Source organism: Hyperoodon ampullatus (genome assembly GCF_949752795.1).
Source record: "Hyperoodon ampullatus genome assembly, chromosome: 16".
In the NCBI taxonomy this organism is placed as follows: domain Eukaryota; kingdom Metazoa; phylum Chordata; class Mammalia; order Artiodactyla; family Ziphiidae; genus Hyperoodon; species Hyperoodon ampullatus.
The window spans coordinates 54,019,894-54,042,628 of NC_136929.1; the positions used below are offsets into that span (position 1 = coordinate 54,019,894).

Below are 22,735 nucleotides of genomic sequence, written 5' to 3' on the forward strand. Positions count from 1 at the left end.
GTGAGAGGCCCGCGTACTGCAAAAAAAAAAAAAAAAAAAAAAAAAATTGAAAAAGAATGGAAAGGGCTCTACAGTAATGTCACCGTGGGTGTAGTTATTATGACACATTTTTAAAAATCTTTGATTCTAGTCGAGATTTATAAAAAGGATGAAGTATAGAATTGTTTCCCAAAAGAAGAAAAAGGAGAAGGAAGAGAAAGAGAGGGAAAACAACCATTACTTCCCAAAGTTAACCAACAAAAAGTAAGAAGAGGCTCAGACTGCATGGAATAGAAGATCAACATTTGTTGTTTCTCTGTTGGAGTTTGAAAATTGTGTTTTTCCCTCTTTCCTCATCCAACTTGAGATACATACACAAATGAATGCTAAAAGCATCTTTGAATTTGAACAAATCATTTCATCTGGGTGTTTATTTTTTACCCATCCTAATTGCCCTTCCTCAACACGTGCTGAGTTCTAAGTGTTTAATTGCGAACACGAGTTTTAGTAACTCAGAGATGTGCCATTTGTGAAAAATCTTCCCTATGAAATGCCCTTTTGAGAACTATGCAGAAAGAGGACACAAAATTCAAACGTAGTAACAAAAAGTGAAAACATCCTAAGTTTTTATAGGTGTTTAAATTGGCCAGTACCCCTGTTCCTTCCTGCTGAAGCTGTATCAGAATCTGTGAGCAATGTTCGTATTCTCATTTTCTTACCAAGGGGCACAATTCTGAAGACAGACTTTTAAAAAAGTTTTCCTTAGCAAGGAAACCAACATTTAATTATACCTCAGCTTTGTGTAACATCTTTCTTTCCTGATTGACAGCTGGATGAGCGCTCCTGGGTGGCCCGCCTCTGGGTGTATACCTCTCTTATTTTTAGGACACTGAAGGAAAGTAACTGCCAAGCAGTAGGAATGGCATGTGACTGAACTCTCTTCATATATATGGTCCTATATGTAAAGTTACTGGGTCTTACCCCTCTCTCTGTACCAAATTTCTTTTTTTAAGTCACAGTTGGTGCCTATCGGCTCTCTGCTGCCACATTCAAAATCTGCCTCATTTAAAGCCACTTTGAGGGTGCAGAAACAGGGGTTTGGGAAGAGGGTTCTGGTTTCCTAAGCCTGCCAAAATACATATTTCGGAACCTATATTTGGAAACATGCTAGAGGCTGCACCCTCAGGATCTCTGAGGGTGTTCCTTGCTAAAAAAAAAAAAAAAAAAAAAAAAAAAAAATGTGACGGGGGTGGTGGGAGGAGGAGAGGCAAATAGGAAGGGCCTTCAGACATCACCAAGTCCAACTTTCTAAATCCTATAGGGGAAACTGAGGCTCGGGGATGCTAACTGCCCCAGGAATGTCTGCGATGTCACCTTTATCCTTGACCAAGGCATTCATCTGCATCTCCCCCAGCCCATCTCTTGGACCTCCAGAAAGGCCGCTGAGGATGGGCAAGTGGCCTCTGGAACCGCTAGAACAACCCACAGCCTCCTCCTCCGAGGGCCCCGATGGGGAGGGAGGAGGCCTTTCAGGGAGAGAGTAAGGGAGGGAGGGCGAAAGGAAGGAAGGGGAGCCAGGGGTGGGAGTGGAAGAGGCAGGCTCGGCCGGGGCTGATTGGCTCCCGGGGCCAGCCCTCCCGAAGCGGTTTATAAGAGTTGGGGCGGCCGGCACCCTCCTCGCTCGCCCGCGCGCCCCAGGAGCAGCGCCCGGCTCTGAGCGCCCCTACGTCGAGGCCCGCCTGGCCGCGCGCCGGCTCTGCGCCGCCTTTGCACTTGGCCGCCGGCAGAACAGCCCCGGAGGGAGGCGAGCGCCGGAGCGAGGCGGGCCGAGCGCCATGCGCCGCGCCAGCCGAGACTACACCAAGTACCTGCGCGCCTCCGAGGAGATGGGCAGCGGCGGCTCCGGTGCCCCGCACGAGGGTGCCCTGCACGCCCCGCCGCCGCCGCCGCCCGCGCAGCCCGCCCCGCACCATTCCGCCGCCGCCTCCCGCTCCACGTTCGTGGCCCTGCTGGGGCTGGGGCTGGGCCAGGTCGCGTGCAGCGTCGCCCTGTTCCTTTACTTCCGAGCGCAGGTGAGTGCTCGCCTCCCAGGGGCGCGCGGGCGGGGCGCACCCGCCTTCATCCTCCAGCACTTTGCAGGCGATGGAGTCTAGTCCCCCGGCTTGACTCCCCAGAGCTTGCATATCTGGGGAGGGGAAAGTGACTCTAAAAAGGGAGCGTCCGCCTGGGGCACAGCCAGGCGCGGGGCCCGGCGCGCTGGCCTCTGGCCCTCGCGCACGCACCCGGCCCCGCTGCGCGCCGAAGCTGAGCTCGCCCGGCCTGGTGCGTTTGAATTTCCCCCGGCGAGACCGCATTGGCCGCTCACCTCTTTGGGAAACGACTGCACACTTTTCTCTGCTTCCACTTCCCACTTGAAGCAAAGAATGAACTTAGGTCCACTCAGGAAAAACAATTGAGCGCCTACCGTTGGGGATCGACCCTTTCCCTTCCCACCCACCCCCGGGAGGATTTGGGGTCCTGGGGTTGGTTGCTTTGCACCGCGCAGTGCGTGCGCTGCCAGCAGCCGCTGGAGCCCCGGGGGGCGATGCCCAAGTCGCCAGATGGACCGAAAGACATAGCGCGGCCAGAGAAACCTGGTCTTAGGATCCGGGCTCCGCTCGCGCGGAGTGAGAGAAGAAAGAAGGGCCCTCGTTTCTTCCCACTAAGTGGGCGGAGGAAGGAAGCAAAGTGTGTGTGGAGGTGTTCTCTCCCCCGGCACAGCCTAGCGACAATCTAGCAAGTAACCAGCTTTTCAAAGGTGAGGAAGCCGGTTAGGAACGGCAGAGAGATAGTAGAAAGGAAGTGGTAAATTTGTAACCTTATGCTTTCTGGTGGTTTATGCTCTTGTGTTTTCTTGGAAATTGCAGTGCAGTTGGTTGGATTCATTCAAGTGTTCTTGTCTGGTGCTGTGAACTCTTTCTCAAAGGAAGTGGGGGGCTGACTGTGCATTTTTTTTTTTTTTTATGGGAAAAGAGACTTGGGTTTGGACTTCATTTGTTTTCAGATTCAAAGGTGATTACTAAACCAAATTGAATGCATCAGGGCAAGACATTGCCTGGGCTGTATGGGTTTTTGACGTGTGCCAGAGTCTTGAACTCCATTACTTGTAATCATAGGCTTTTTGTTAAATATTCAGTATCCACTAATTTGCATGTTATAGAACTAGTTTGTCTACTAAAAGGTAGACATACAATGTGCAGTGCTTTAAAAATTTGTATTTGAATATTAATAAAAATAATCTTTTCCTATTGAGAGGAAGTTTTTCTAAAAATACAACTTTCAAGTGGTTTACTTGCAACGTAGATTACACAAATCTATATGAAAGTGATGAAACATTTTTCCTTCATTGGAGTATGCTGCAGCCAAGAATGAGTGATTTATCCATTTTCTCATCCAGCGTGTGGTCCTGTCCCCCTCCTCCCCCTGCCCCGCCCCACCATTTAATGTCTGTATATTGAGTGCCTGCATTGCACATGACACTATTAAATGGTACGGAATATGAATTAAGAATCATTTATTCAGGGCTTCCCTGGTGGCGCAGTGGTTGGGAGTCCGCCTGCCGATGCAGGGGACGCGGGTTTGTGCCCCGGTCCGGGAGGATCCCGCGTGCTACAGAGCAGCTGGGCCCTTGATCCTTGGCCACTGGGCCTGCACGTCCGGAGGCCCGTGTACTGCAAAAAAACCCCAAAACAAACAAACAAACAAAAGAATCATTTATTCAACATACAATGGCCACATTGTGTGCATTGCATGATGCCAGGTAATGAAGGGGCCTAGAACAAAAGACTTTAAATTCTTAGCCAAATAAGAGAGAAGCATTCAGAAAAGGGACAGAAGATTCAGTAGTTTTCTTTTATCTTTTCTAACAGCTTGGGGTTATGGCATTTTCATAGCAGTAGTAGTGAAGTGAGTATTCAGCACTGAAAGAGCAGTAGGGAATGAATGAGTTCTAGGGACCAGGAACAGCTTAGATTGGCAGGAACCATGGAAATCGGTGTGACCATTTAGGAAAGAATGACCTGTTGGGCTGTTGAAGAAAGTGTTCAGCTTCTTTGTAGAGATTCTCAATATTAATGGCCTGGTGGGCTGAGGATTCTAGCCTTCTGATGATCATCTAGCAATCTTGATGTCACATGGATAGAAAATTTTCAGATGGAGAATTTAATGTCATTGAATTTCGGGGTACAGTTTTCCTAAATGCCATGAAGATTGGGGTTCTCCAAGACTTATGCAAATATATATTAACCATTACTCTGAACCCAACTGTGTATTACATTTTTAAAAGGTCTTCTCCTTGGGCTTCCCTGGTGGCGCAGTGGTTGAGAGTCCGCCTGCCGATTCAGGGGACGCGGGTTCGTGCCCCAGTCCGGGAAGATCCCACATGCCGCGGAGTGGCTGGGCCCGTGAGCCATGGCCGCTGAGCCGGCGCGTCCGGAGCCTGTGCTCCGCAACAGGAGAGGCATTAGAAGCAATGTTTTCATAGGAGGATACTCCACTAGATGTGGTTATGTTTTGCTGAGTACGGTATCTACAGTTAATACTGAAAGGGGTCCTAATCATTTAGAGATACATTCGGAAGTAGTTACAAATGAAATAAGATGTTTGGAATTCGTTGCAAAATAATAGGTGGGGAGCCTGGGGAACAGGGAAGTGGTTGCTTATAGATGAAACAAGATTGGCCATGCACTGGTAATTGCTGAAGCTCGGTGATGGGTACCTGGAGGCTCTACAAGTCTACAGTTCTTTCCACTTTTACATATGCTGGAAGCCTTCTTTCAAAGTTCTAGTTGAGAGAGTAGATTCAGTTTGACCTGACACTGATTTAACACTTTCACTTATATCAGCTTCCTTGGATTAGAACTTGGTACCAAATAAGAGATAGTTTTTTGATTTCCACTAAATTTGTGGGTCAACTACTTGGGGCTTCTGAATGTGTTTGAACTAGAATGAAATCATCTAATATCAGGTAATATGTTTGCAGTTAACAGTTAAAAAAAAAAGAAAAGAAAAGGAGCCAGTTTTATTGTTTTTGTTTAAAGATGGGAGGGGGGAGCCATGCAAATCCTCAAGAAAAAACAATTCAATTTAGTTTTAAATGCATTTAGAAAAATGCCCCCAAATAATGTAAAAATCATAGTGACAAAAAATTTTCCCCTGCTCCACTCATGTTTGAATAGCTAAACATGAACCAGCCTCCTGAATGTTTGTAGATTGCTTGTGCCTAGATTAAGAAAAAAAAAAAAAAGTACTAGATCCAGTGTAGATTGGCTTTTCCCCTACCAACCTTGCCAAAGAAAAAACAGCATGTGGCTTGTGCTATATATTTACCACATAGTATTCATACTTTGGTTTACAAAGGAAAAAAAAAAACCCTTACAAAAAGTTGCTTTTAAAATTTATGTGCCTTTTTTTTTTTTTTTAAGCATCCATATAACCATATTCAAAGTTTAGAGCTTAGCTACAAGATAAGCTTTTCAGGAAACTCAATCTCTGTCCCCTTTTAACCCCTTCTGCCAAACCCCCAATATGCACACCAACCTCCCTGGGCTGTTTGTTACCCAAACAGGAGAACGGAAAATCTGATGTGGAGGTGTATAGGCTGCCTGCTTGAAAAAAACAGAAAACAAAGTAGCACAAATGTCTAGCATCCTGCCTCATTTAACCCTACAGATGATTAAGTTTCAAGGAAGTATTTTTTTTTTAAAGATTGAGTTCCTTTCACATGAACTACATCATCTGATCACTGTATTTTTGAAGTCCAGTTTAAATCAGATATTCAAGATTCACTTAATATTTTCAGTCATTTCTAGGTACAATGAATTCATTTACTGTTTACTGTGATTTTTGGATGAGTTTCTTCGTTCCTCTGTCGAGTGTAAGTTCCTTGAAGGTCAGGACTGCCTGTTTTGCTCACTACCTTCTTTACAGCATCCAGCCTAGGGCTTTGCGTGTTGAATTTACTGAAAAAGCTTTTCAAATGATTTGCAGCACTAGAAATATACCTTTTTCTAATTTTTAATGTGTAAATGATCTCGTTAGTAGCTAAAATAGACTAAAAAGTGCAATTTTTCCATCATATAAATTTTCTATCCAGACTGCTGTGTCAGGGGATGGGTTGTTAGGGGAGAGGTTACATTTGTCCAGCCGCTCGGTGAGTAATGTGGAGGGTCCAGCATCAGTCCGGCGCCCTGCCCTGCAGCTCCTGCAATGCTGAGACCACAGGAGCAGAGGCCATCATTTGCCTGTGTGTGTTGCTGGCCCTGCATCCCTGCACCTCTATGCCACCCTTTCTCCTGGTCTCCATCTTCAGGAAAGGAGAGCTGCAAGGGCACTGGAATAAGAAAGACATTTGCTTGCAGGTTAAAAATAAATTTCTAAGACACATGCAACCCTGTGTTCATAGCAGCACTGTTCACATTAGCCAAGACATGGAAACAACCTAAATTTTGTCCATTGACAGATGAATAGATAAAGAAGATGTGGTACATATACACCGTGGAATATTACTCGGCCATAAAAAAAGAATGAAATAATGCTATTTGCAGCAACATGGATGGACCTAGAGATTATCATACTAAGTGAAGTGAGTCAGAGAAAGACAAATACCATATGATATCACTTATATGTGGAATCTAAAATATGACACAGATGAACTTATTTACGAAACAGAAATAGACTCAGACATAGAGAACAGACTTGTGGTTGCCAAGAGGGCGGGCAGGGTTGAGGAGGGATGGAGTGGGAGTTTGGGATTAGCAGATGCAAACTGTTATATATATGTACAACTGAATCACTTTTCTGTACACGGGAAACTAACACAACATTGTAAATCAACTATACTTCAATAAAATAAAATTTTAAAAATAATAAAAATAAAATTCTATCATATGACCCTTAAATAAACAAAATAAGTGAGTATATCAAAATTAATTATGCCATACTTTCATTTAGGAAAACACCTCCCCTTAGGGATATTGATTAAATTGGCCAAGGGTGGGACCTGGGCATGGACATATTTTTAAGAGAGAAGGGACAAAAATCTTTGCATTATATTTCTTTGCATTAAACCCTTAGCCATTATTGACCATTTCAGTAATTTTGTATTAATACTAATTGGTATTACTTGTGAAAAAATTTTAAAATTGGTGTCCAAAGAAATTTGGAGACTTTTTTTTTTTTTTTTGCGGTACGCGGGCCTCTCACTGTTGTGGCCTCTCCCGTTTCGGAGCACAGGCTCCGGACACACAGGCTCAGCGGCCATGGCTCACAGGTGCAGCCGCTCTGCGGCATGTGGGATCTTCCCGGACTGGGGCACAAACCTGTGTCCCCTGCATCGGCAGGCGGACTCCCAACCATTGCGCCACCAGGGAAGCCCTGGAGACATTTTAATAGCAGACAATCGATATTTGTATCTTTGGTATTTGAAAGCATTACTTCTCAAACTTTAATGTGCATCAGAATCACCTGGGATCTAGTTAGAATGCAGATTCACAGGCACTGCCTGGGGTGGTGCCTGAGCGTCTGCATTTCTAACAAATTCTGGGTGAGCCTGTAACGCTGCAAGTGATTGGACTATAGTTTCCGTAGCAAGAGTCGCTGGTACTGCTGCTTCTGTTGATGGCACTTAGCTTGTCAGCGGGACTGGAGCTTAACCAATGTTAGGGTACCCAGGCATTTCCCCATTAATATCACACTGTTCCTTTAGCTCAGCGGCTTTCTGGTGGTGAGCCAGCTGAGGCCTTTGCAGGATTCTTCTTTCTTGAGGTCTGAACCCAACGACTCTTCATATCAGCTGTCCAGGCTTCTCTGTTTTTTTGTGAAACTTATTGGTATAAGTGAGCTTTTTAAAAAAAGTATGGAACTGAACACTTGCCTTATATAAAATCTCAGATATTCTGATTCGTACTAATTATTTTAAAGAAATAAAAAGTAAACTTGGATTGCAAATAGTTTTGCCTCCTGAGTCACCCCGTGCAAAAGTGGAATGATAAAATTTGTATTAGTGGGTGCACATTTGTTGAAAGGCTATTATTTCATTTTGAGAATCTCAGGTATGGATAGGGTACTTTCTTAGGTTACTTCTGACAGCTGGTTAATAAACCTGCACATCTTCCGATGACTTTCAAAAAGATGATTAAACCAGGGAACGAGAGACTTGATATTAATTGACTGGGCTTTGGTTATTGGAAACTTACATAATTTTCCCTTTTTTTCATCTAGCCTGTACCTAGTCATAAGCAAATGCACATGAAGTACCTTGACTTTTTTGAAAGAAGAGGAAAATAAATTAAACCACTTAAAAATTAAACCAATTAAAACAATCAGGTAGCTAATTACCTCTACTGTTTACTTGGCAGTTGACACCACTACAAAGGCTTGTAGGAGCCCCAGGAGGAGCTGGCAGACAATTTTAAGAGTAATACTTAAAGAAATGCTTATGCTGGCACCTGTTTTAACCAGGGGACCAGCTAATAGCTTGATGGGGATATTTTGGGTGAGACTATCCAGTACACTACAAGAATTTTAGCATCCCCTCAGCATGTATCCATGGAGCTTGCTCACACCATGAGCCCTCCTCATCCCAGCTCACACCAAGTATCACCACACACATTCTTAGGCACCCTCTGACAGACGTGCCACTCCAGGTTAAGAAAACTGATGAGAGGATCAACGACAAGGGAAATTATGCTTATGGCTTTAGATTTTCTTTGGGGCTAGGAAATGGATTTCTCCCTCCCTTCTTCAGCTGATTAAAACACACATTGATTAAGGGAAAAGGCCAGGCAAACATGGGAGCTGAACATGATGTTAATTTCACCTGACTTACATAGGTTTCATGCTTTGAACATCCAAGTGGGCTTCATAATCCCACATAGTGTGCTGCATGGGGGGGACTTAAAGATAAAAGGCCGTCTCTCCCTGTACTGAACACATGTCATTTCTTTGATTCCCCTCCCCTCAGTGAGCACTTTTACAATGTCAGACGATTTTGATAATTTCCCCATGAATCACATGTGTACAGGTGTGTTGTGGATGGTAGTCAGCTACTCATAAAAATGAATTAGAGGGCTTCCCTGGTGGCGCAGTGGTTGAGAGTCCGCCTGCCGATGCAAGGGACACGGGTTCGTGCCCCGGTCCGGGAAGATCCCACATGCTGCGGAGCAGCTGGGCCCGTGAGCCATGGCCGCTGAGCCTGCGCGTCCGGAGCCTGTGCTCCACAACGGGGGAGGCCACAACAGTGAGAGGCCCGCATACCGCAAAAAAAAAAAAAAAGAAGTCAATTTTTTCACCAACTCGATGGTAACTGTATTAACTATTAGTTGTTGGGGACATAATGACTCTTGCAAGAATGAATTCGTTTGTCCTTAAGTCACACTTTATTGAATAACAGAATGATCAGTGATAACCACTCTGACGTCCTCACATTTTTCCCCCCTCAGATGGATCCTAATAGAATATCAGAAGATGACACTCACTGCATTAATAGAATTTTCAAATTCCATGAAAACACGGATTTGCAAGACGCAACTCTGGAGAGTCAAGACTCAAAATTAGTACCTGATTCGTGTAAGAGAATTAAACAGGCCTTTCAAGCAGCTGTGCAAAAGGTGAGTCCACATTGAGATAAGTCAAGGGCCCTCACTGACTCTCCTAATATTGAAAATTAAAACTGGCTAAGTGCTGTTGACTTTGTTCTTTTTTATTTTAATAATTTGTAAAAGAGCTAAAGAGAATTTTTTGCGGGATTAGCAGAATTCTTTTGAAGTTGGTAGTGGTTAGTTTTGGTGACCAGCAACATTCATGCAGATATTCTTTTCTTTCCTTCCTTTCTCTCTTTCTTTCTTCCTTCCTTCCTTCCTTCCTTTCTTTCTTTCCTTCTTTTTCTTTCTTCCTTCCTTCCTTTCTTTCTTTTCTTTTTTTTCTTTCTTTTTCTTCTCTTATTTTGGAGGAGGGATTTACATTCACACTTGGAAGGAGGACAAAGATGGTTTGTGGTAGTCAGTGGGTTAGTTTGCTAGTTTGAATTCCCAGCCTTAGAAGACATTCCTTTAGCTCACAGGATTCTCTGCTGGCCACTTCCTTTATATTTGGTTTTACAATTGTAGGAACCTCTATTCCACATCTGTGGATCCAGGTCTCTGTTGAGAATAACTAGAGCTGGTCCACTGTTGTCATCCGAAGTGAGGGGGTAAAGCGAGTAGAGCAAGAATTGGTGTGGTGGGTGAGATGGAAATTCTCTGTCCATTTTTCATTCTCCGGGAGAGCTGGGTGAGAAGGGAGGAGATGGGGACAGAGAAGACAGATGACTTCTCTACACCGACAGCCTCAACTGAGAAACCCTGTAATAACTGCCTGCTTTACTTTCCTGGATAAAGTCACTTGAGAATTCTGCAGCCTTGCAATTATTTTACTTCTACCCAAAAACCAGGTAGAATCCTGTGACTCCAGTGCATGCACATCTGTATACATTGCATACGTGCGTGCACATCTGCATGGATTCCTGCATCCGCTCATACATCCCAACCTCTAGTTTGCAACTCCCTGGGCTATCTCTGATTATCTTAGAGTAAATACTAAAGTTCTCAAATGCCTTGAATCTAAACTAAAATTTAATTAGTTTTTTTCTTAAAGATTCACAAATAGTAATAGCATTTTTTAAAAAGAGGATATGGGGGGCTTCCCTGGTGGCGCAGTGGTTGAGAGTCCGCCTGCCGATGCAGGGGACATGGGTTCGTGCCCCGGTCCGGGAAGATCCCACATGCCGCGGGGCGGCTGGGCCCGTGAGCCATGGCCGCTGGGCCTGCGCGTCTGGAGCCTGTGCTCCACAACGGGAGAGGCCACAACAGTGAGAGGCCCGAGTACTGCAAAAATAAAAAAATAAAATAATAAAAAGAGGATATGTATTGGACATAGAAGTAGGGCGATAAAGCTGTTTTATATAACCCTTAAAACTGATATTTGCTATATTTCAACAAATCTAAGATACCACGAATTTTCAGCTTACTTTATTTCATGCATCACAAAGAAAGAAAAAAATTTTAACTGAAGAATTAAACATGATCATTATAGATTCTCGTTGCATCAATTTCAGAGATTCTGAAATATGAAAATAATACATCGGGCTTCCCTGGTGGCGCAGTGGTTGAGAGCCTGCCTGCCGATGCAGGAGACACGGGTTCATGCCCCGGTTCGGGAAGATCCCACATGCCGCGGAGCAGCTAGGCCCTTGAGCCATGGCCGCTGAGCTGGCGCGTCCGAAGCCTGTGCTCCGCAACGGGAGAGGCCACACAGTGAGAGGCCCATGTACCACACACACACAAAAATCATAGAATCAAGGAAGTACATATTATTCTAATATCTATAAGAGCTATGGCTTAAAAATATTACATTTTCATTATAGTGTGTAGGTGCTTAGCTTTACGCAGTAGATGCATATTTTAAAATGTGGGTTTAAATTTGATCTTTTTATCTTACATTGTAATTTTTGAGCTACAGCAACAGCAATTCCACTAGTCTAATTCATGTTTTAAAGTTCTATAACATTTTCTTTTTCTGCTTTTGCAAAAAATTAAACTACTAAAAATAAGAGAAAAATGACTAACTTCTGATTTTTTACTATGGAAAGAAATTGGAAATTTAATGGCTACTATACTGTATTTACCTCTGCTCACATCATCTTAATTCATATATATTTTGTGGGAAAAATCGTGGCATGTGAAGTCAGACTTATGATTAAATAAATGTGATCTTGGAAAATACTTAACATTTCTTCGCTTTGGCTTCCTCATCTTTAAAAAGTGGAGCTCACAATCCCTCCATAGCAGGACTGTGGCTGATTTGAAATAAAAGATGTAAAGGACCTAAGCACAGTACTGGAAATATAGTATGCACTCATTAAATGTTTATATATTACTTTTATCATGATTATTACTAATTCATTGTCACTGTTGATGATTTAATCAAAGACATATTTTAAAAGTTTAGATAGAGCAGGTTTGATCATTTTTCTAAACATGCAATAGGACAAAACAATAGGACACTGAAGCAAGTTGCAGAAAACCACTGTGACACTTTTATCACCAGCAGCAATAAACATGTTGATTATATACTATCCTTAGGAAACTTCTAGGTCTATTTAAGATGTATAATTAATTAATTTAATTAATACAGTAAGTAATTAAACAGCCTATTCTTAAGGCATTTTAAGCTATATGTTGAAGGATAGTGTATTAGTGGAGGAGAGAAAGACATAACATTTGCAAGACCCTCAATTTAAAATTATCGTTAAAAATCCTGATCTACATTGGGAAAAAGAGGATCTACTGAGCTATCTATTAATCTAATACTCAATTTGCTATTCTTTTCTTATTGAAGTATAGTTGATTTACAATATTGTGTTAGTTTCAGGTATACAGCAAAGTGATTCAGTTTTTTTTCAGATTATATTCCATTATAGGTTATTACAAAATGTTGGATATAATTCCCTGGGCTATACAGTAAATCCTTGTTGCTTATTCTATTTTATGTATAGGAGTTTGTATCTGTTAGTCCCATACTCCTAGTTTGTCCCTCCTTCCCTCCCTCTCCCCCTCTGGTAACCACAAGTTTGTTTTCTGTCTGTGAGTCTGTTTCTGTTTTTGCATATACATTCTTCTGGATTGTTTTTTAGATTTCACATGTAAGTGATATATTAAAAAAAAAGAATGAAATATTGCCATTTGCAGCAACATGGATGGACCTAAAGAATATTATATTAGTGAAGTTAAGTCAGTCAGAGAAAGACAAATTCTAATTCATTTTTTATTGTTTTTGTTTTATGTTTCATTTTTTATTGTTTTTGTTTTATGTTTCATTTTCAGTAGTCAGTTTTTTATCCCACCTCCTAAATACTGAGTGGTCTATCTATAAACATTGACATGTACCAGAGGTAATCTGTTAGTTCAAAGCTGAACCTCTAATTAAGGTAATTCTGGTTAGGTAAATGACTGTCTCCTAATTTTCTGTTTAAATCAACCCATACTGTATATCCTTACAATGAAAAAGAGATAAACTTTTAATTTCAATGGTGTTTTGGTTCTTAAAAATTATACTTTGGGTTTCCTCTGGAAGAATAAGTATGCAAGATCAGCCAAGATAATTTGGAAAATAAGTAATATTAAGAAGAACAGATACCATTAACATTTACCTATGAGAATGCAAGGATGGTTCATCTTAACAGGTCAAAGGAGAAAAATGTTATCTCATAGACACTGAGAAGTGATTGACAAAATTTTGCACTTATTTCTGATGTTTAAAATCCATTAGAAAACAGAACGAGATGGATTCCTGATTTTATCCTAAATAGCTCAAACTAAAAGTTAGCTAATGATGAAAAATAGGAGCATTTCTCTTAATATCAGGAATACACCAAAGATGCCCACTGTCCCCTTGTTATTTAACATTGTTCAGAATGTGCCAGCAAATGTAATTACATATGAGAATGAAAGAAAATATATAGAAGGTAGAATCTGCATGTGATATGATCGTATACTTGGGAAAATTCAAAAGAACTGAAAAGCTACAAGCAAAATAAATCAGTTTGTAAAAGTTAATAAGTAGGGACTTCCCTAGTGGCACAGTGGTTAAGAATCCGCCTGCCAATGTAGGGGACACGGGTCCGGGAAGATCCCTCATGCCGCAGAGCAACTAAGCCTGTGCTCCACAACTACTGAGCCTGCGCTCTAGAGCCCGTCAGCCACAACTACTGAGCCCGCAAGCCACAACTACTGAAGCCCGCGTGCCTAGAGCCTGTGCTCCGCAACAAGAGAAGCCACTGCAATGAGACCCCCATGCACAGCAACGAAGAGTAGCCCCGCTCGCTGCAACTAGAGAAAGCCCGTGCGCAGCAACAGACCCAAGGCAGCCAAAAATAAATAAATAAATTTATTTATTTATTAAAAAAAATAGTTAATAGGTAATAATCACTAGCTGCCCCCATTTCAAACAATAATTAGAAAACATGAATGAAAGATTTCATTCATAATTTTTAAAAAGCCTGAAAAATTAGCTTAACAAGGAATGTACAAAGCTAGAAAACTCTATAGAGGCATTTAAAATAGGATTGGATAATGTAAAGACGGAACTATGCAAAGCCATAGTCCATGAACGAGAACATACACCTTGGAGTAGACCTCATTTTATGTGTGTGAATGTATGTGTGTGTATAATTTAATATAATAGAAAATTATTTTGAATAAGTGAGTGTAATTTGGGTTATTCAAAAATGGGACTAGGACAGTTTGCTGTTTTTTTAAAAAGTGATAGCCTTATCTCACGTCCTAAGTGAAAACAAATGCCAGATGGAGAGACGTGGCCAATAGCTGCTCCCTGGCAGTCTGACACTTCTGCTCCCTCGGTGAACTTTCCGCCGCTAACTCCCCCATCAGAACTTACTTGTTCATTGTCCCATTTCCTTTGAGCTTTCTAACTGACTGTATAGAAAGTACGATAAGCCAATTTGTACTTAAAGATGTTGATGAACAATAATGAAAGAATTTTCACTATTTTAGGAGCTTGTTGGGGACAGGGTGCCTCATTCCACATGAGTAACACTAATTATGAGAGATTCAGTGCCTGGGAAGCCAGAAGGAGAAAGATTTGTGGGCGGACAAGAATAGTCAACTGCTCTTATTAAAGACACACAGGTGTTTTTTGTTTTTTTTTTAAGATTGTTTGATGTGGACCATTTTTCAAGTCTTTACTGAGTTTGTTACAACGTTGTTCTGTTTTATGTTTTGGTTTTTTGGCCGTGAGGCATGTGGGATCTTAGCTCCCCGACCAGGGAATGAACCCGCACCATCTGCACTGGAAGTCAAAGTCTTAACCACTGGACCACCAGGGAATTCCCAAGACACACAGCTTTAATTATACTAACAGACTAGTGTGACTCACAGGATGAGTAGAACTTTATTTCATTAATTTAATATTTGCTTTTGTTGTGCTATAGGATTGTTACTCATGGGTGACAATATTACACACAGGTCATTCTTTTTAAGGAATAAGAAGTTGTCATAATATACCATTGTGTGTTTGGAGGTAGAAGACACCATTTCTTCCCCCAGACAAGAGACTCTTTAGGAAGGAGACACACGTTATTCATCTTATCATTAGACTCAAGCAGTTTTATTCAGTGCACACACTGTGCTAGGCACTTTGCTATAACTTGTCCTTTAACCAAGGATTTACCCTTCTCTTACCTCGGCTAAATAACAATTTGCCTAATGTGTTATCCTTTGATGAGGATTATTGGTTAAGGTGACAGCCTACACATCTTGCCAAAATAATCAAATTTCTCATGTCCCTTGCTGATGCTAAAAATAGGATGGATGTATCAGGCATTCATAAGTAGGTTTGTATCTTAGTTTCAGTTCTAATATAGATATGGGGTGAACCCATAAAACACAATTACTTTTGTGGCTGCAGTCATTACTGAGAGATCTACCCATCCAATGGTAACAAATGCTAGACATAAGCACAATATCACATTCTATGTGTGCAAAAAGTGGTGTTTACCCAGCCCGTCTTTGGTCAGACAAGTAATGCTGTTTTTTCCGCCTTTTTTGTTTGTGGCTGGGTTTTCTTGGCTTTTTTTCCCTTTAGCACAGAACTCTGAAAGCCTCTTAGTGATCCAACCCTACCAACCACAATTTACAAAGTCTCTCATAACAGTCTATGACAATAAAGAAAACACTAGTACAAATACGGTGTCCGATGTATAAAGCAATTCTTGCTCCAGCTTTGGCCGCCTCTCTGGCCTCTGCCAGCCTGAGGAGCAGTGCGGGGGGCTCAGGCCTAAGCAGGAGCACTTGGCCTTCAGACCTCCCGACCAGTCTCAGTGGAAAGCCATCTGTTTATACATATTTATACATCCTGAGCCCTGGGATGTGACTCTACTTGATGTTAGTATGCCTGCTTGTTGATTTCACATTGGGTACCTGTTTGTGAAAGACTTCCTGAAACTTACTTTGAAATGTATCTGAAAGGGTGATATGGAGGAGAGAGATCAATATGCAAATCACACCAATCACCTTGCTCTCCAATGTGGGTTGTTCAGTGCATTCAAGGTGACCTCCCTAGGACGCTGGAAGGAAGCAAGGTGATTTACATGTATCTGTATATTTTAATACTGGCTTCAAACTATTTTTGTGAATATTTTATAAGGTAGCTAATATACAGGAAGGTTTTTATTTAATACTTAAATAAATAAATATGCATGTTTGGGAGCATTAAAAATTTTTCCCTGAAGAAGCTACACAGTCAGAAATGCTTAGAGATCTTGGAACGAATCTGCAGTTCCATCAGGACAAGAACTGCAGCCACTGCTCACATTTGAATATATCACATCTAATGTAGACTCAAGATTGAAGGAGGGCTTCCCTGGTGGCGCAGTTGTTGAGAGTCCTCCTGCCGATGCAGGGGACACGGGTTCGTGCCCCAGTCCAGGAAGATCCCACATGCCACGGAGCGGCTAGGCCCGTGAGCCATGGCCGCTGAGCCTGTGCATCCAGAGCCTGTGCTCTACAACAGGAGAGGCCACAACAGTGAGAGGCCCGCGTACCACCAAAAAAAAAAAAAAAAAAAAAAGATTGAAGGAAAAGAACAAGTAAATGACTGATGACTTCTTGAACTCTGTAAACTAATATTTTTAAATAAACATGAGTCATTGACCAACTCACAAAGCCATTCAGAATGTTATAAGCCTGGTTCTCATCTATTGGATGTCTTACCAATGTTATAATTGATAATTATTAATATTATAGCCTGAAGCAATAATGCCTCCATATAATCATACTACAGGTTAATTTTTGTTGAAAGTTATGTTCATCTGGACTTCTTGCTTTAATCATGTTTTCCCCAGGTCTATTTGCCTCTTCATAGCTTATAAACTATGTAGAGGCAGGTTTACAATGTGAACTAAAAACACAGCTCTGGCTTCTTATATGTTTTTGTAAAACTCTCTTATTTCATCCCAAAATATGAAAAGCCAATGGTGATGATGACTACCAGTAAGCTATGTTGTTAGCATATTCTTGACTAACCATTTCCTGGAGTCAGTTAGTCTCTGAGCCTCCAAAGATTTACTGGAAAATGGGGAGTAAAACCAGAGCCATAATCACTGAACAATTAATTCTTACCTGGAATTCTTATTTTATTCCCTGGGAATCAGTGCATAGTTGGCCTTATCTCTTGCAGGATTCACAATATAAATGAAACTATCTCCTGGTGCTAAGAATGATGTACCCAAAGATTCACAGCCCTTTGATCCTCAGTCATATATTCACTGTTATTTCATATAGTCTATGCTGCCCTAACAAAGAGACTCATCCCTCATTGGACAAAATAAGATAGAAGTTTTTGCTCTCGTGTGCAGTAATCTGGAGGTGGCAGTTCAGGGCTGGCAGGAAGGCACCTCCATCCTCAACAGGTACCTTCCATCTCTGGATCCAAATTGGTTTCTCCATATATTGTCATCTCCATACAGAGGAAAGGGAGAAAGAAAAAGTCAAGGTGGTACCTGGAAGTTGAGAGGTCAATCATTTCTAGTAGCGTCTTATTGGCTGGAACTTACTCATAAAATGACACATGGATGTCATGTCAAAGTAGGCTACACATTGTAGTCTCTAGCGGGGCAACCATTTGCACCAAAGCTTGAGGAAAGGGGTTGCCTGTAACTAACTGGAGAGAGGAGAGGATGGATTCTAGGGGGACAGTGCGTGATCTCCAGTGCTCATTAAACCCTATTTAGGCAGGAAAGTGGGTTCACTTTATGAACAAGAGGTAACTCTTTATATATACAAGTCTATGAAAAATTGGAACAGTCAAGATTTTATTTTCTAAAAGTTAAAGTACTTTAAGATTATTTAGATTCCAGAAGAGAGAGAAATTTGAAGGTAGATTTAACAGCATGCATCTTTCTGAGGAACTCTCAAAGGTTCATTTAGTCATATGCATCTGTGATCTGTGAATAAACCTTGATTCTCACTTGTCCAGTTTTTAGTAGGTTTTGTGGATTCAAGAACATTAATTTAAAACCAGAAAGTTCATCAGATTGAGTGGTTGTTTTTTTCATCTGTGAAGCTGATTCCTTAGAATTCCAATGTCAATTATTACGGGAAACCTATTCCCATTTTTAAAACTAAAGTACATAAGAAATCAATTAAAAGTTGAGTAGATCTTAACTGTTTATGAAATTGTAATCACTGGAGTTGTTACATAGCCATTATTTCTCATTTGCTTTTTAGTTAATACACACACAACAGAAACAAGGGGAAAAATTAAACCCCGTTCATTATCTCTTTGCCTTTGTATATAAGAGTATGTGTCCCAAGAAAGTTTCTTGTAAACCCACAAGGCAACTTGGGGTTTGGGGGCACTGATGTTCCCAAATCAAGATGTTAGTCATGTAGTGGTTTTCCAATGGGATTTCATCTCTGCCATAACAGTTTTGGGAACTGCAATTCAATCAACCCCAATTATATCTAGCATTTATAAAAGCTGCCTTTATGGGAAAGCCAAAGTATGACCCACAGAATTTTCCTACAAAACCAAGGCCATCTACTGCCTTTTGCCCAACAATGGGCCATTGGCCGTGATGCGCTCAATCTCAGGGGAGACCCAGGGCAAAAGGTAGGAGGGTCTGCACGTGGGAAATAACCAGGGAGTGATGTTGTCAGAGGTGGGCTTATCTTCGTGCTAGAAGTACTCCAGGGTGGAAGGAAAGATATTCTGGCTTGACATTTTTAAAGAAACAGAGCAGAAGAAGGACGTTCCTGAAAGAGGAGCATCTCGTTATGTGGCATGGGGATCTTGAGCTAAGACTCCAGAAGTCAGGAAATCTGAGGGTCCTCAGTTGGAGGGGACTTGGTAAAGGATGGTTGGATTGCTCCACCAGGAGTGGCTCGTCCTAGGAGAAGTACAGCCTGTGGAACTGGAGAGAATGGCCTGCCCTAGAGCAGCGTTTTCCAAACCTGCTTGATCTTAAGAATCACTTGGGGGCCTTGTTTACAAAAGAAAGAAAAAGGTTCCTAGATTACTGTTACAAAGATTCTGATTTGGTAGTTTAGGAGTAGACTTTGTGACATGGGAAATCTTTTTTTAGAAGGGCTGGGGGCTGGTCCATCTTTACAAGAAGGCTTCAGGGTGGATACTGACCAAAGAGGTGTTCTAAGCATCCTAAGAAGAGTTGAGGGCCACTGGAGGACAGGGGAGCCATTGATGAATGAATGACTATATTTAAGAAGTAGGATTCAGCCTGTGTTGTGTGGAGAAGACGGGTCTTGGAAGTTGCAGAGAACAGTCCGTATCTGAGATGACCAGACAATAAATGTTTGCTTGAACTTTTTGAGATTCAGGGTCTGAGAGGTCCATTCTCTCGTAGCTTCCTCATCACGAGGGTGCTACACCAGTCCTTAGTTATTGCCCTTTGAGAGCACTAGGTGGTAATAGCAGCAGTAGCAGCAGTAAAAATAATCTTGATAATTATAAACTGTAAGGCTTATCTTCATCAGAAAGTTTAGGTGAACTCAGAATCTCTTCTCCTCAGTGCCTGTACCTGCTTCTCATCTGATCTACCCTTGTGTGGTGAATTACTATGATATTATCTCCATCACCCCAAATCAGAAGGCAGAAGATGGTCTTAGACACTTACTCACTGACTTTTCATCTCACCCCCGTCCTGGGAATTCTACCTCCTTACGAAACCTTCACATACTTCACTCTGTGTCACTGCTGTTGTCACCTGAACACAGGTGTCACCATCACCACTGTCATTTTGCATCTGGACCACTGCAAGTGGGCACCCCATCCTACTCACAATACCTCCAGTCCATCCTCCACAGCTGAGTGACTTCTCAAATTCCAATCTTACTTTCCTACTTAAGGAAATCCTTTGGGGGACCCCCTATAGTCATCAGGATAAATTCTGAGCTGCTGAACACACAACACAAAGCCTTTTGTGTTCTGGAACCCTCCTTCCAACGCCAGCCTCTCCAGGCTCATTACCTTGTGGCTCCATCTCCTCACCCCACCTCAGCTTGTGCTCGGTGGACCCACCTCAGGAAGGTGCTAGAAGTTCCCTAACCTGGCTGTGCCCTTCCCCACCCCACCCCCGCCCCCCTGCTACAGCCATAAACACAGTGAAGGCAGAGAGCATATCCATCCAGGACATGCAGCATCTTAGCATCCTGCAGAGCATCTGGCCCTAGCAGCCATCAGTGAGCTTTGTGGGATGGATGGATGGATGGATGGATGGATGGATGAAATGATGGATGAATTATGGGTCTTTGCGCATGTTCTTTATGTGCCATTCCAGGCTCTTTGTGTACAGTTTTCTAATTGTCTTTCAAAATTTAGCTCAGGCATTACTTCCCAAAGAGTCCCCCAGTGATGCCCGCCTGCCCACCTTTGGGGTTAGGGGCCCCTTTTGTGCACACCTAGGGCTTCTCATATTCACCCCATCATAGCATTGACCCCAGGAGCCGGGTGTGGGTCTGACTCACCCAGATGTGAGCTTTCCAAGGACAGAGACTATGTGATGTTTGGTTTCTCTAGCCAATGACAGGTACAACGAGTAGGTGCTCAGTTAATGTTTAAAGAACACGTTTAATGAATACACGAGTGATCTGTGCTCATCCCTGCTCTCGGTGTCATCAGGTGGCTGGTTGTTTAATCTTGTCGGAAGCTAGCCACATTACAAGGGCCTGGAAGGTTCTCGTCAAGTGGTGGAGGTCTTCTTCAAGAGGGAGCGTCTTCCCTCTTTGGGGCATGAACACCATAGGGACTTGGAGTCTGGAGGACCTTCACGGCCATCCTGCCCCTTCCCTCCCTGGCCTCACTGGTCCACAGTGGTTGGCCTGGTACCTCTGTTCCCCTTTAGTTCCATTTGTAGCAGTCAGAAATACTTTGGGGAAGGGTCGATGTGAGAGTAAGCCTTCTACGGAGGAGATAGGGCTTTGTGAATGTCAGAAGCTCTGCCAATGTGAGATGGCATAATTATGTTTCAAGTGGCAAAAGAGAGCAGAGACGTGGTAAATAGCACAGTTAGCCCAAGATTCCCCACTGCAGTTACCCTGCCAAGCCTCAGATGAAACTTTTTTTTTTTTTTTTTGCGGTATGCGGGCCTCTCACTGGTGCGGCCTCTCCCGTTGCGGAGCACAGGCTCCGGACGCACAGGCTCAGCGGCCATGGCTCACCGGCCCAGCCGCTCCGCGGCATGTGGGATCTTCCCGGACTGGGGCACGAACCCATGTCCCCTGCATCGTCAGGCGGACTCTCAACCACTGTGCCACCAGGGAAGCCCTAGATGAAACTTTTTAAACGAGTACCCTAGCTCAAGACACTTTAAAATTGGGCTTTTTATGAAGACTAATATTGCTGTCATAGGGCTACTTTATGAAAACCCGAAGGGACCTTTATCTAGAGCAGAAGCTTCCTCATTTAAACCATGAAGGTTAAACAATAAAAACTAATTTTCTATTCCCAGCATAGCCATCGCCCTGCCGGGAAAGCATCACTGTGCTTCAGGAAAACAAGGGCACCGTATTCTTTAGCCGTTCGGTGGGTAGAGTACATTATGTGTGTGCAAAGACATGTCTTTTCCAATCAGCAGACTTCTTCTGGGAGAAATGAGCCCTCGCTGACTGTACTTGGGGTGGAAGGAGGAGGCCAGTCCACATTTTTCTTGGTAAAACTCTTTCTTGAGAATTTCCGGGGATGGTCGTGGGTTGGTGGCTAATTCAGTGAGGAGACAAAGAGATGAGGGGGTTCAGAGCTGGGGTGCATGAGGGCGGGGGAGATAGAATCCCGTGGAGAAGACTCTGGCTTTGAGAGAATTTTTAAAATCAGTAGTTCATAGTAAGAAATCAAGAATTTTAGGGACGAGAGGGTAAAGTTACAAATTCAAGTCTCTCACCTTCAGGATTAGAGGGGCTTATGCCTTATCTACTCTCTCACCTGCCCCGACCCTTGCTGGACCCTGGGCCCCTCCTATATCCCCCTCCCCTCCCCTCCCCCTCCCCTGTGGGGATTGGGGGGAGATGCCCTTCCCCCTTCCCCGTGCTCCTGCCCTCTCCTTGCTGGTGCCGGGTACCCTGTAGGGCTCTGTTCCAGGGGATCTGGGCTGAGAAGCACAGGCTCCACTCTAGCTGAATGACATGTATTTAGGTGACAGAACCTTTAATGGCTCCTGCTCTTAAAGTTCTTTGCTTTGAAGTGTTTTCGAACTGTCACCATTGACTCTTCATGACAAGCTGGGGGGCCTCGAGCTCCATCCAAGTGCATACAGAGTGTTCCCGCATGTCCTGTGGATTGGAAGCTCCACGTGAGCTTTCGGAGAGCAGGCAAGCGAAGCTAAGGCATCAATTCTAATCCTGTCTCTTTAGTTGCTCCACAACACCTGGTGGCTATTCTTTCGGTGCCTTGTGAGCCAAGAATGCCATGGGAAAAAAATCTTTACAATTAAAGATGAGCTATCGATAAGGCAGTAAGACATTTCTCCAGGGGAGCAGTTGTACGCCAAGTCTGCACGGATGGGAGGGCAGGAGACCTGCAGAGAGAAATAACTCTAAGTAGTTCTGTGTGGCTTGAGTGTCCAGAGTGTCCTCAGGGGTGATGGAGTTTGGGGGTGCAGGGGAGGAATAGCTGGAGGGTCCGGAATGGTAACCAGCCTGGTCGTGCAGGG

General features: G+C 43.0%; 1 protein-coding gene across 1 annotated transcript in view; it reads left to right on the forward strand.

Annotated features, from left to right (window-relative positions):
* Window positions 1-1,814: 1,814 nt before the first annotated feature.
* TNFSF11 (TNF superfamily member 11) overlaps window positions 1,815-22,735 on the forward strand; it is a gene marked incomplete at both ends in the record, with an annotated part of 34,962 nt that continues 14,041 nt past the window's right edge. Inside the window, 2 exons of the mRNA XM_079721826.1 lie at window positions 1,815-2,051; window positions 9,459-9,626. Coding sequence (XP_079577952.1) covers window positions 1,815-2,051; window positions 9,459-9,626 — 405 coding nt within the window. The remainder of the gene's footprint in view (window positions 2,052-9,458; window positions 9,627-22,735) is intronic.